The following is a 12,179-nucleotide window of genomic DNA, read 5'->3' as shown; positions in this document are numbered from 1 at the left end:
GCAGTCAAATCAAAGAATGTGTAAGCAAAGCACTTCTATTAGAAAGAAGGTTTCTACCACATTTGGTGCATGACAGATTCTAATACTGGAGAGAATGAAAAAGTGAGGTGCATGGAACATTGAAAAACCATGAAATAAGTTTTCCTGTACATGACCTATATTTTGGAGACATAAATGTATGCTGTGGATATTGTAAATGGTAGCAATTAATTGAGTTAAAAGACAACATGACAGACAATGACTCACATATCATCATCAGTTTAAAGTAAGATTAGTAATGGAACATGACCTACAAAAGATATCATCTTTAATCGCACACTGTACCTTCTAACTTCAAGGTAGCAGTGCTTGTCACTTGGCCTACAGAATTACTAGCCACAAAGGTATAGATTCCTTCATCCTCAGGATAAGCTTCAGCAATCTCCAGCTGATACGTGTCTTCAAACTGAGTCATTCTAAAAAACCGTGATGGCTTGATCTCTCTCTCTTTGCTGTACCAAGAGACTTTCAGATCTGCTCAAGCAACAGAAAGAAGAAAACAGTGTAAGTTATGATATTAGACCAGTAAGTGAACACTATTTTCATATTGATATCTGTCAGAAATCTTAATCTCAAGTATCTTTTTTAAGTTTAAATGTGCCTTGTATTACTTTGGTAATGTACGATCAGTGGAAAGTGGTCTACATGTTGCTTTAAGTTTTGATTTCTGCATTGAAAATATTTGTATGGGAAAACTGATTCTGGTGCTGCTATATTCCTGAGTAAAAATAATTTTTCCTTCCCTCTCTTAAAGTATAAATTTAAAAATGTTTTGCTACTACTACTATCAGAGAAAGTCTCATTTTTGAAAAGGGATTCTGCTACAATTGCTGATTAACAGCCTATAAAATCACCAGGTTGAGCTTACCAGGTTAAAGAAATTAAAATGGAATATCCTTTCACTAAGGACAGCACCTTGCCTCTTTTTGTGCAAATATTATAAGTTTTACACCTCATATTTCTCAAGAAATATCCTAGCTCTGTACCTTTGTAAAATTCCTATATACATTGTTGTGTTATTTGACATATAGATTCTTGTAGACTTGGGAAAGACGACGACTGCAGGCGGCTTTAACCATGCCTCTCCACCTGGCACTACATTACATCATGAATCAAATGTTTTCACACAAATAGTGTGCTGTTACTCTCATCAGAAGAGACAGTGTTTTCAATAGCCAGTTGCACAGTATGTACTTTCATCCTAGATGAAAGGATCCTTATGCTCTGTACTGTAAAGGCAGCTTCCACATTCACATAAATACAGTTCTTGTAAAAAAAAGTTACAATAGCATACTTTGAACAAAGGCAGGCCAGTCTTTCCAACATACATTTTCTGAGTTTTAGTACCATTTCTAAAGCAGAATCAGATTTGTTGTAAAGCTTTTTTTTTAAAAAAAAAAAAAGTTTGATTTCAAGTGAAGGAAATGGAAATTATATATATTTGCATATATATGTATATTACCAATTTTGTGTGTTTGGGTTTTGGGTTTTTTGTGGTTTTGTTGTTGTTGGGGTGGGGTTTTGGGGGGTTTTGGGGTTTTTTTTTTTGGTTTTGTTTTTTTTTTTTTCCACAGCTATCAGTCAGGATTATTTTTAAATTTGGAGTTTCATGTATCTTTAAATAACTGTAAATCTTTGGGATTAGAACTGGATCTTATTCTGCAGTTTACCATGTGAATATTTTATTACTAGTCATACTCAAGGTAGTTTTATTTGGTTTGGTGTTAACTTGGAAATAATTATTTTAATCGTAGAATGATATTCTATGTAACTAAAGCTAGCAAACTTAGTTAAGGAAAATCTACATTTAAAAAGACAATGAGCAAACATGTTTTTATGCTAGGAAAAAGAATGCAATTGTGGTTTACTGTTTGTAGAGTGATACAAAATACTTGGGATAAAGGTTGAGGCACAGTTTCAGTCTGTACATTTAGTTAATTGACATGACACTGTGCATCATCAGAAACTTTGCCTTGTTCGTTTAACATGATAATGCTTTTCCACCATGATACTATGTGTTTTGAAACTGCATTTTTCTCACTGACACAGTTTTCCAACATCAGTTAGCATTTGAAATGCTGAGAAGCTTCCAAAGACAATTTTTTTTTTAACGGACCTTCTTTTTAGAAGTGCTTAATGTTTGTGACAGTTTATAACTTCCATGCTTGATGCCACTTTTGACATATGACTTGCTTAATGGATAGTCGTCAGTGAGTAACACTTGTTGCGTACATATATCAAATAGCTGTACTTCTAGGGAAGGAGTGATGCCAGCACATATACTGTTGCCTTTTTTCTGAGTTCAAGACAAAAAATTCTGAGAGGTGAAAAGACGTACAGGATTTCATTAAACCCACCTGTCCCTGTAACTCTGCACTGAAAACGAGCAGACTGGCCCTCGGATGTAACAGCATCACGTAGTGGTATTATGACAACAGGTGGATACACTGGCACTTCTAGCTCAGGAGAAACAACTTCTGGGACTAAAGAATAAGAAAAAGAAGTAATTTTTAAACATGAAAAAGATTACATGCATCTTGACAATTTTATTTCACAGGCATTGTTATGAGCCCAGGACACTCACTTTCCACTGAAAGTGAAGCTGAAGTTGTAGCAACTCCGTAGTCATTTTTTGCTTCGCAGGTGTACACTGCTGCATCTTCAGGGAAAGTTTCAATCAGCAATAGAGTATATTCTTGTGCATCGTGAAGAAATTTGCACTTGAAACCTGGAGAAAGCCGTTGATCATCTTTGTACCAGGAAATTTTGGGCTGGGGTTTGCCTGATATCATAGCACAGAAGCGAGCAGGTTTGCCAGACTCCACGGTGGTTGGCTCTAGCTCCTGAATAATCTGGGGTGGCTCTGGAGCTGCAAATTTGGGGGGGTGGGGGGTGGGGAGAATGAGAGAGAGAAATCTCGTTATTGATATTTATCAAGGCTTCAAAAATATTAGCAAGGAATTTTTAAATCTTATTATTCCCAATCTTGCGTGCCCATGAAAATCTGCCCTTTTCCTTGATACAGGCAGAATGATCTAGCAGCATCTGCCTTAACACAATTAGCTGTGTTGGCGTGTTTTCTGGCAAAACACGTCCAAGAATTGTTAGATTGATCCCTCTTGGCAAGGCATATTTCTCCATATGAACAAATTAATTTTATTTGGACTTGAGAATTTCCTGGTCTAAATAAACACAGTGGGGAAAAGAACTGCTATAGCATTTTCATCAGCCAGTCAGCTATTTCAGTAGAGCAAGAAACATCCACGTACATGAGGATTTTGGTAGTGTTCCAGACATAAGATTCTCTTTGGGTTGGGTTTTTTTTTTATTTTTTAACTTTCAGAGTTAAAATTCCAGAAAAGTTATATAGAAATCAGAAAAACACACAGTAATAAATACAGTCAAAGCATTGTTTGTGGGGACACATACCATTCACATAGAGAACAACAGAACTTCTATTCCGTCCTGCAACAAAAGTATATTCTCCAGCATCAGAGTAAGTGGTTTCAAAGATGCTCATTCGATGAACTCTCCTTTCCACCACATAACTGTATCTTTCCTCATATTGGAAGTTGATCTCAATACCGTCCTTGTACCACTGTGGTTCAATGTCATCTTCATTGACTTCAAATTCAATTTCAGCTCTTTGTCTCTCAATGACCTTTGAATAAGTAGAATAAATATTAGAAACAGCATTTGTTTTTACAGATGGTCCTACATTCCAGTTTCCTAGAAGGTGGCTCTGACCTTATGATTACAGATTTTTGTGTTAGAACTCTTGCTGATTAGATATTGTTGCTTTTCCTTTGCATTATTCTTTGAGTGACAAAGACATGAAATATTTATTCTTCTGTATAGGCCATACCTGAATATCTTTATGGATGCTTCTGATACGAATGTCACGACCTTCCACTACCAAATTGGCACTGGATGTGTTTCCACCTGCTACTACAGTGTACTGACCAGCATCAGACATTCTTGTGGAAGGTATGATGAGACGATGGACATATTTCTCTCTCTGAATTTTCATCCTAAGGACATCAGAAAAGAAAATGAACAAGTTATTTCCTGGGGGATAATACATATCAAAAGTCAATATGGTGTAGAAGCAATCATTTACCTGTCACCAATCTGGAGTTCTTGTCCATCCTTCATCCACTGGACCTGAATGTCAGGTTCTGAAATTTCACATTCAAAAATAGCCCTCTTCTTCTCCACAACCTTGATGTCTTTAATATGCTTCCTAAATTCAATGTGACGAGCTAGGGCAGGAAAAAAAAAAAAAAAAATAGAATGAGTGCCATGGTGCTATTTAAGCCACTAGAAGTCACTAAATATACAAATCAAGAAGACAAATACCTTCCACATATAAAGTGGCTGATGAAGCTGCTTTTCCAGCAACAAAACTGTATTCTGCAGCATCGCCAAAATGCACATTCCTTATGGAGAGGGAGTGTGTGAGCTTCTTTGTTCGTATCTGGCATTTATCAGTCGATTTTATTTCCACCCCATTCTTCAGCCATTTATATGAGATACCTTCATAGTTAACAGTAACTTCAAATGTTATTGTATCTTTCTCTTCAGCATTGATGTCTTTTAGCATGGAGGTAATTAAAATGGCTAGAAGAAAAGAAATGAACATGGTTTGAGTTAGTTTGTTCTGTTTTGCTTTATTTTAAACAGGTTAACTGGATCAGAGATGTTTAAAATTCTTTAAGACAGATTCTGATATTTGGTAACATTAAAAGGAAGGCTCTGTGTCCAGAACCAATACTACAATTAAATTTCCCAAAACTTCTGAATGACATAGGAATGCAAATTCTGTCTCCTATGGTGACTTGGTGTTTAGGCATGTTGGTCTACACAGAAGAATCCAGGATCTGACTTTCAAGTTCAGAGCTTCCAGATCTCTTTTAAAAATATAATTGAGGCTGTTTAGGATTATTTGAAAAAACCCTCTACAACAGTGCTGGTTTTGTCTGAATTGCACCAAGTGCATGTTTTAACACAAACTCTATTATTGGTAACTGTAAAATATTCTGGTTAATTTGATTTTTACGTACGTTTTACGGTCAGAGTTGCACTGACTCTGTCATTTCCACACACAAAGGTGTATTCTGCAGAATCTTCACTACTTGTGTTCATGATATTGAGCTGATGGAGTTTCCCCTGGACCACTATTTTGAACTTTTCACTCATTTCAATCTCTACACCATTTTTCAACCAGACAGCAGGCACATTGAAATGAGAAACTTCACATTGAAAAGAAGCGGTTTTGGTCTCAGGGATCTCAATGTTTTTCATAGTCTTTGTGATGTGTATGGCTAAGAGGGGGAAAAAAAAAGACAAAAGAAAAGAAAGGAATTTTTAAAAGTCAGTATGTGTGGAAACTGCAAAAAAACCTGGGATAACAAGCTATGAAGTGTCAGGTCAAGATGTTCAATATGAGTTGCTGTAGCAATTAATTACTTTCTTACAAATTTACAATACTTACTTTCCACAAACAGTTTTGCTTTACACTCAATTTGCCCAACAAGAGCTGTGTATTCCCCAGCATCGGCAGGAGATATGTTATGCAGCATAAGTTTATGAACTTTCCTTTGAGATATCATCTTGTATTTATCACTTTGTTTAAGCTCAACATTTTTGTGGAACCATCGGACTGGTACAGTATCATGGGATACACTCAGTTCAAAGGAGACAACAGCATTTTCCAAAGCAGTCACATCCTTTGGCTTTTTGATGATCTTGACAGCTTGAGGAAAAAAAGTTAGCAAGATTCAGCAATGTGTTTGATTTGAATTTCAAACCACACATTAAAGCAAACATTCAAACCAGATTGACTTACTTTCCACATGAAGCCTGGCATTTGCTCCTATCTTTCCAAGCTTAAAGCTATAAACAGACTCATCAGTGACAACACAGTGTTTGATTTTCAGTGTGTGAATAGTTCCTTTCACTGAAATGTTATATTTGTCATTTGATTCAAGTTCAACACCATTTTTAATCCACAGAGCTCCTTTCACATCAGGGTGGGTCAGTTCTACGCTGAAAACTGCCTCCTGTGTTTCTGTCACAGTCAAGTTCTTCAGTGTCTTCTTTATCTTAACAGCTAGGGAAAAAAAAGAAGAAAAAAAAAACCACAAAAAAACTTAACAGACCAAAATTAAAAATTATAGTAAATAGATTAATCTTAATAAAACTGAATTATGGTGCTTCATTTTAAAATCTAGTATGTATATATCGATTTATACATTTTCCACCAGTGGTGTGCTTGGAACACAAAAACGAATGTTTACTTGTAGCATTCATGAGAAAGACGGGTTTTTTATTTGATATGTTTACTACACAGCTAGAAAAGAAAGAATTTGAATAGTACCTTGAATGAAACATGTTTTTATTAAAATACCATGCTAAATTCCAAATACGGAGACCCCACAATAAGGTAAGTTTGCTATCTCAGAAAGCACATAATATAAAAATATTTTCAAAAAATGAAGCAAATATGCTTGCATCTTAGGGCCTGATCCAAGACACAGTGAATGATGCTGGACTGAGTCTTAAAGACATCAGTTAGTTATAGAAATTACTGACCTTCGACCTTCAGTTTGGCAGATGTCTTTGAGCTTGCTATTTCATAGCTGTATTCACCCATATCATCCAGTTTTGTGACAGGGATATTGAGCCTTCTCTTTACACCATCCGATTCAGCACGGTACTGATCTGTCATAGGTAATGGTCTACCATTTTTTAGCCACTGGCCATCTGATTCAGGATTTGCCACCTCACATTCAAAAAGAGCTGTCTGGGACTCCGCCACAGTCAGGTCAGTGAGAGGCTTTGAGATGGCACCACCTGTTGGGAAGAAAAAATGCATGGTTTTGTTGTGTTGCTGTTCAACTTTTCCCCATACGGAAACGCAACTATGTGAAAAGTTGATGTTGGAATTCTTTGCCCTAATATGCAGCATGCCGTAGACATTCTGAGTTCTGTGAAAAATCAAGAATAGAATATGACTCGAACATCACAAAAAGATGTTCCTTACTTCTATCCTAGTTATTCTTATTTATTCTTTTTATTATCAGCACAGGTATAATGAATAGTCAAGACAAAAATCTTCTTTTCTACATTAATTCCATCAAAAGCCTACTACAGCTTTTTTCCATACTGTAGCTCTGATTTAGCAAAACACATACGCACTTACTTAAAAGCTTTGTTGAAATCAAATTATACTAATCACAAAAGATAAGAGGATGAACAAGGAGAACACAGGAAAAAAACACAATTAAAGACAAAAAAGATCAGAAAGAGGATAATTGCTACAATTACAAAATACAGTACATTGAGCATTGTTTTTAAATCGCAGTGAAATAAAAATCTTGGACTTTAACCATACTAACCTGCTACTATAAGCTTTCCAGATGTTTTCTTCTCTCCAGCATAAAATACATATTCTCCTTCATCATCTTTCATCATCTTCACCACTGTCAATTTATATATTTTGCCGTGTGCTTCAATTTTATATTTAGGACCAGCCTTTATCTCTTGGCCTTTGAAATGCCAAATTACATCAATCCCTGAATGAGAGAGCTCAACCTCAAAGGATACATTCTGTGTTTCAGTGCATGTGATGTCACGAAGACCTCTAATAATCCGAATTTCTGTAAAAAGAATACATTACAAATATATTAGTTGCTTCCACATTTTTGTATTTAAAGAAATAATCTGACAAAGAACTGTGCATCTTAAAGGAAACCTACTTTCAACTGTGACATTGCAACTTGTTTCAACTTTGCCAACCATTAGCTTATAATGTCCTTCATCTGATGCATGGGTTCTGGTAAGCACTAGCCTCTGTTTAGTGCCTTTACATACAGCTTGTACACGTTCATCAGGTTTTATCTGATGATCATTTAGGTACCATTTGGAGGAAGACACATCAGGTGCTGAAACTTTGCATTCGAGGATAGCTTTTGTTCCTTCAACTATGTGAACATCTTTTAGAGGCACCACTATTTCCACACCTGTCAAGTTACAAAAATATTCACAATGAAAAAAACTATGCCTTTAAAAAGTAATCCTAAAGGACCCAAAAATCAAACACACCTTCAAAATCATGATAATGACTTACTGTACACTGTGATCCGCCCAGTGGTTGACAGTCCAAGACCAGGAACACTAAAAGAATAAGTTCCACTATCTTCCTTTGTTGCATCTTCTATCAGCAACATGTGTGACTGTTTATCCAACACAATGTGAATACGATCACTTGATTGAATTTCATGACCATCTTTCATCCAGACACCTTCCACATTTTCTAGGGAGACTTTAACTTCAAGTTGTACAATATCTCCCTCACAGACTTTTTGATCAGTAAGTCCTTGAAGAATAACCATGGGACGAGCTGTGGAATGAAGTGAAGTTAATTAATTCTCATAACAGATAAGGAGATTATTGAATATTAAGGCAGTATGGGATATAGTGATGTAGCTATAATATATGCTATAATATAGAAAATCTATGATATAGAGACAATATAAGTATTAGAAATGCTTACGCTTCATCTTCAGTTTGCAGTGAGTCCTTTTCCCGTCAACAACAAAGCTATACTCTCCTTGATCATCTTTATTAACATCTTTAATAGTGAGGATTTGGCGACCACGGCGGGATGTAATCACATATTTATGATTAGAAGCGAGTTCAACATCGCCATGATACCATTTCCCCTCCACATCTTCTGGGGAAACCTCACATTCAAGTTCACCTGAGAAGGATTCTGGTACTTCAACATCCTCAAGTTCTTTTATAAACTCAACCACAGCACCTACAGGCAAAAATAATTACATTCATGAATAAGCTTGATTAGATACCCCTGATGAAAACATTTCTTATTAAATAAGCCTAAGGAAATTAATATATATACAGTGTAATCATTTTACATAAATATATCTCCAAGTTTTCATACTGGATTCTGAGAATATGAAAGCAGCTTGAACATATCTTAGTGCATTAGACATCAGCTTAGATTGTTTTATTTCTGCCTGAAGCTGATTTCAGTGTAACAGTACTGCATGATACGGACTTGTGTGCTTCTTACCTTCAACAGTAAGCTTTGCAGTAGTTTTTATGGATTCATCTTCTACCAGTGCACAGCTGTAGTCATCAGCATCAGACACTTCAATTGCTAGTACAGAAAGAAAATGAGCCTTTCTGTCTGAATGCATCCGGTATTTGTCTCCAGAATGAATCTCAATTCCATCCTTAAACCATTTCACTTTGACAAAGGGTTCTGATGTCTCACATTCAAACGTTGCCATGGAGTCTCTCTCTTTAGCAACAATATCTTGCAACTTCTGGGTGAAGCTGATTAACTGCTTGGCTGGAAAACAATATGTGATGAATCAACAGTGCACTGACCATACAGACTTAACGCACTATGATAAGCAGTAGGATAAAAGTAAGAGAATTTAAATTACCTTGCACTAACAGGAAAGCATGGCTAGAAGTTTCACCAGCTATATTGACTGCTTTCACCATGATGCTGGCAGAATCGTCAGAAGTCACGTCTCTGATAACTAATTCACAAACATTATCTTCAGGCCAGTACCAATACACACGATCAGTCCTTTCAATCTGCACACCATTTTTGAACCACTGACACTCAGGGTCTGGTTTTCCCACCACTCTCACACGGAAGTGTGCATCAGTCCCCTGGGCTACAGTCTGGCTTTGAATTCGTTCAAATATCTTAGGAGCCTCCATGCTTGGACTAAGCTCGACCTTCTCTGGTTTGAATGTTGGAATGGTGATTTTGCCTTCAGGAGGAAGTTCTTTCTTCTCTTCCTCTGGGATCTCTTTGGTCCAGTGAAGAAGTTCTTCCTTTGTCTTTTTTAACATTTCTTCATATGATTCATCTTTTTTGCGAGACTTAAGTTCCACAGCAGTGATGGCTTCATAATAGCCCTCTTCTGTCCTGCGCTTGAATTTACTGCGTAGCTCTTCAGATTCCTCTGAAAGCTTCTCATGAGTGATTCTTTCAGCCCTTTTCAGTTTCACCACTTCTTTGGTTGTTGCCTCTGCAGGTTTGTCTACCTTCTGTACCTCAAAGAGAAGTTTTCCAGGCTCTGTCACTACAGGCTCATGTTTGGGTTCAGGAGCACGACGAAGAACAGATCTGAAATCTTCCCTCTGCTGGATCTCAAGTCTCACCTTATGTTCAATAAAGCCTTCTGGATTCTCTGCAGTGACTTTCACCTCTCCTGTGTCATACGATTTGCAGTCCACAATATCCAGGTAGTAGATTCCATCATACCGGAGTCTAAACCTTTTGCTCTTACGGATGAGCTGTCCATTGAGGTACCAGTTGACCTTAGGCAAAGGATAGCCAGTCACACGGCAGCGGAATCGTGCTGTTTCACCTTCCAGGACTCTTGCAGGTTCAGGAACCAAAACAATTTCTGGTTTTTGTTTTTCCTTTTGGTCCACTGCAACTGCAGGAAGAGCACCCTCATGAGCCATTCTTTCTAACTCTTCAATTCGCTGCAGTCCCCTTCTGCCTTCTGGCAACTGGGAATCTTCCACAAGGCTTTTCTCATCCTTCACGATCAGAGTAGCGGATGTATGGTCTGTACCATATTTGTTAGTTGCCCTGCAAGTGATCACTCCACTATCTCTGGAATAGGCCACTCCATAGTCCAAGCTACAGTACCCAAACTCATTGATCATGCGGAGTCTGTTAGCTGCTTCCAAGGGTTTGCCATCATGCAACCACTCCACCACCATGGTTGGGTCACCAATTGGTGTAAGCCTGCACTCAAAGTGTGCTGGTCCAAATTGCTTGAGCCTCAGAGATGTGAGCTTCTTCTTAAAAAATGGTTTCTGTTGCTTTTCTTTGTCATAGAGATCTCCTTCCTCCCATTGCTCTTGACCATAACGTAAATGGAGAGGCTCTAACTCTGGTGCTGCAATCTCCTTGGCTTTATAAGTTCCTTTTGGAATGATTAATCTCCTTTCTGGTTCAGGTTCTGCATGTTGAACTTCAACATTTACTTTGCACCGAGTAGTGTCCCGCCCAGCTTTATTGATAGCAGTAGCAGTATACCATGCAGCATCTTGCCTGGCAGTAGATTCAATTTTAAGGGCAGCCGCCCCCTTGGTTCCCTCAATCCTGAAATATTAAAACAATTTTTAAAAAAATTTTTTGCACTTCTTTGTTATTCATTTTTGCCTTTCTCCAAAATTAGCTCAAAACCTCCAAAAGTAGATTTCTGGAGGAATTAGACATGTTGTTTACATTTATTACTGTTTATGAGTGCAGTGCCTAAGAATCAAACAGATAAGGATAATAATAACCAGTCTTGAATTTAATGGCAGTTTTGCCTGCAGAGGACTTAAAATCAGAGACAGATAAAGGTTCCCTAAATCTCTGTTGTAAAAGCATTGACTCTGCAGAATACAAAATACAAAAAAACACAGGCTGGAAAAAATGGAGTGAGTCCTACAAAGTATTTTATATCTCTTAGCCTTGCTAAGAGTAATGCAAAAGCTGTTAGTAGCTTCAGTAGTCGTTGGACTAAGCCCCTAGTGAATCCCTTCTAGGGATTCAGCACACAGTAGGGGGCACTTTGCTATTTAAACAAAATAAAAATGCTTACTTTATTTTGGGGTATTTATGAGGTACAATGATGTCACTGTTCTTCAGCCATACAATGTCAGGATTAGGGTTACCAGTAGCTTTCACTGCCATCTCCAGCCTAGAGCCCTCCTTTACACTAACATTCTTCAGTCTTTCCACAAAGTGTGGTCTGACTAGGTCTTCCTTAGCTGAAAGAGCAAAGGTAAGTTATCCAAGAGGAAATGACATAACCATGGTTTTTAATAAGAAACACTCCTCAGCCTCCTAGAAACAGCATGCACAGTAGATACCTTCCACAGTCAGTGTCATTGAGACTGAAGCTTTGCCTGCCCTGTTCTGAGCAATTACAGCCCATTCTCCAGAGTCATCAGGCATAGCAGGAACAATGATCAATGACTGAGTTCCATCTTCTTTAATCACTATTTTATGGGTGTAGTCATTAACCACTTGTTGACCTGCAGATACATACAAAAAAAAAAAAAAAAATTTGCACTCAAAACAGTGT

General features: G+C 37.4%; 1 protein-coding gene across 1 annotated transcript in view; it reads right to left on the bottom strand.

The window, feature by feature from the left end:
• The window catches only part of TTN (titin), a 242,473-nt gene that overhangs the window by 206,436 nt on the left and 23,858 nt on the right, over nt 1-12,179 (bottom strand). The window contains 19 exon segments of the mRNA XM_075756546.1: nt 325-513; nt 2,397-2,522; nt 2,624-2,908; nt 3,469-3,700; nt 3,905-4,070; nt 4,160-4,301; nt 4,399-4,659; nt 5,103-5,363; nt 5,534-5,794; nt 5,888-6,151; nt 6,634-6,894; nt 7,440-7,700; nt 7,800-8,063; nt 8,171-8,443; nt 8,597-8,863; nt 9,137-9,418; nt 9,516-11,206; nt 11,694-11,862; nt 11,965-12,129. Of these exon segments, the coding sequence (XP_075612661.1) occupies nt 325-513; nt 2,397-2,522; nt 2,624-2,908; nt 3,469-3,700; nt 3,905-4,070; nt 4,160-4,301; nt 4,399-4,659; nt 5,103-5,363; nt 5,534-5,794; nt 5,888-6,151; nt 6,634-6,894; nt 7,440-7,700; nt 7,800-8,063; nt 8,171-8,443; nt 8,597-8,863; nt 9,137-9,418; nt 9,516-11,206; nt 11,694-11,862; nt 11,965-12,129 (5,820 nt within the window).

Source organism: Balearica regulorum, chromosome 6 (assembly GCF_011004875.1).
Source record: "Balearica regulorum gibbericeps isolate bBalReg1 chromosome 6, bBalReg1.pri, whole genome shotgun sequence".
In the NCBI taxonomy this organism is placed as follows: domain Eukaryota; kingdom Metazoa; phylum Chordata; class Aves; order Gruiformes; family Gruidae; genus Balearica; species Balearica regulorum.
This window is presented reverse-complemented; position numbering and strand designations above follow the sequence as displayed.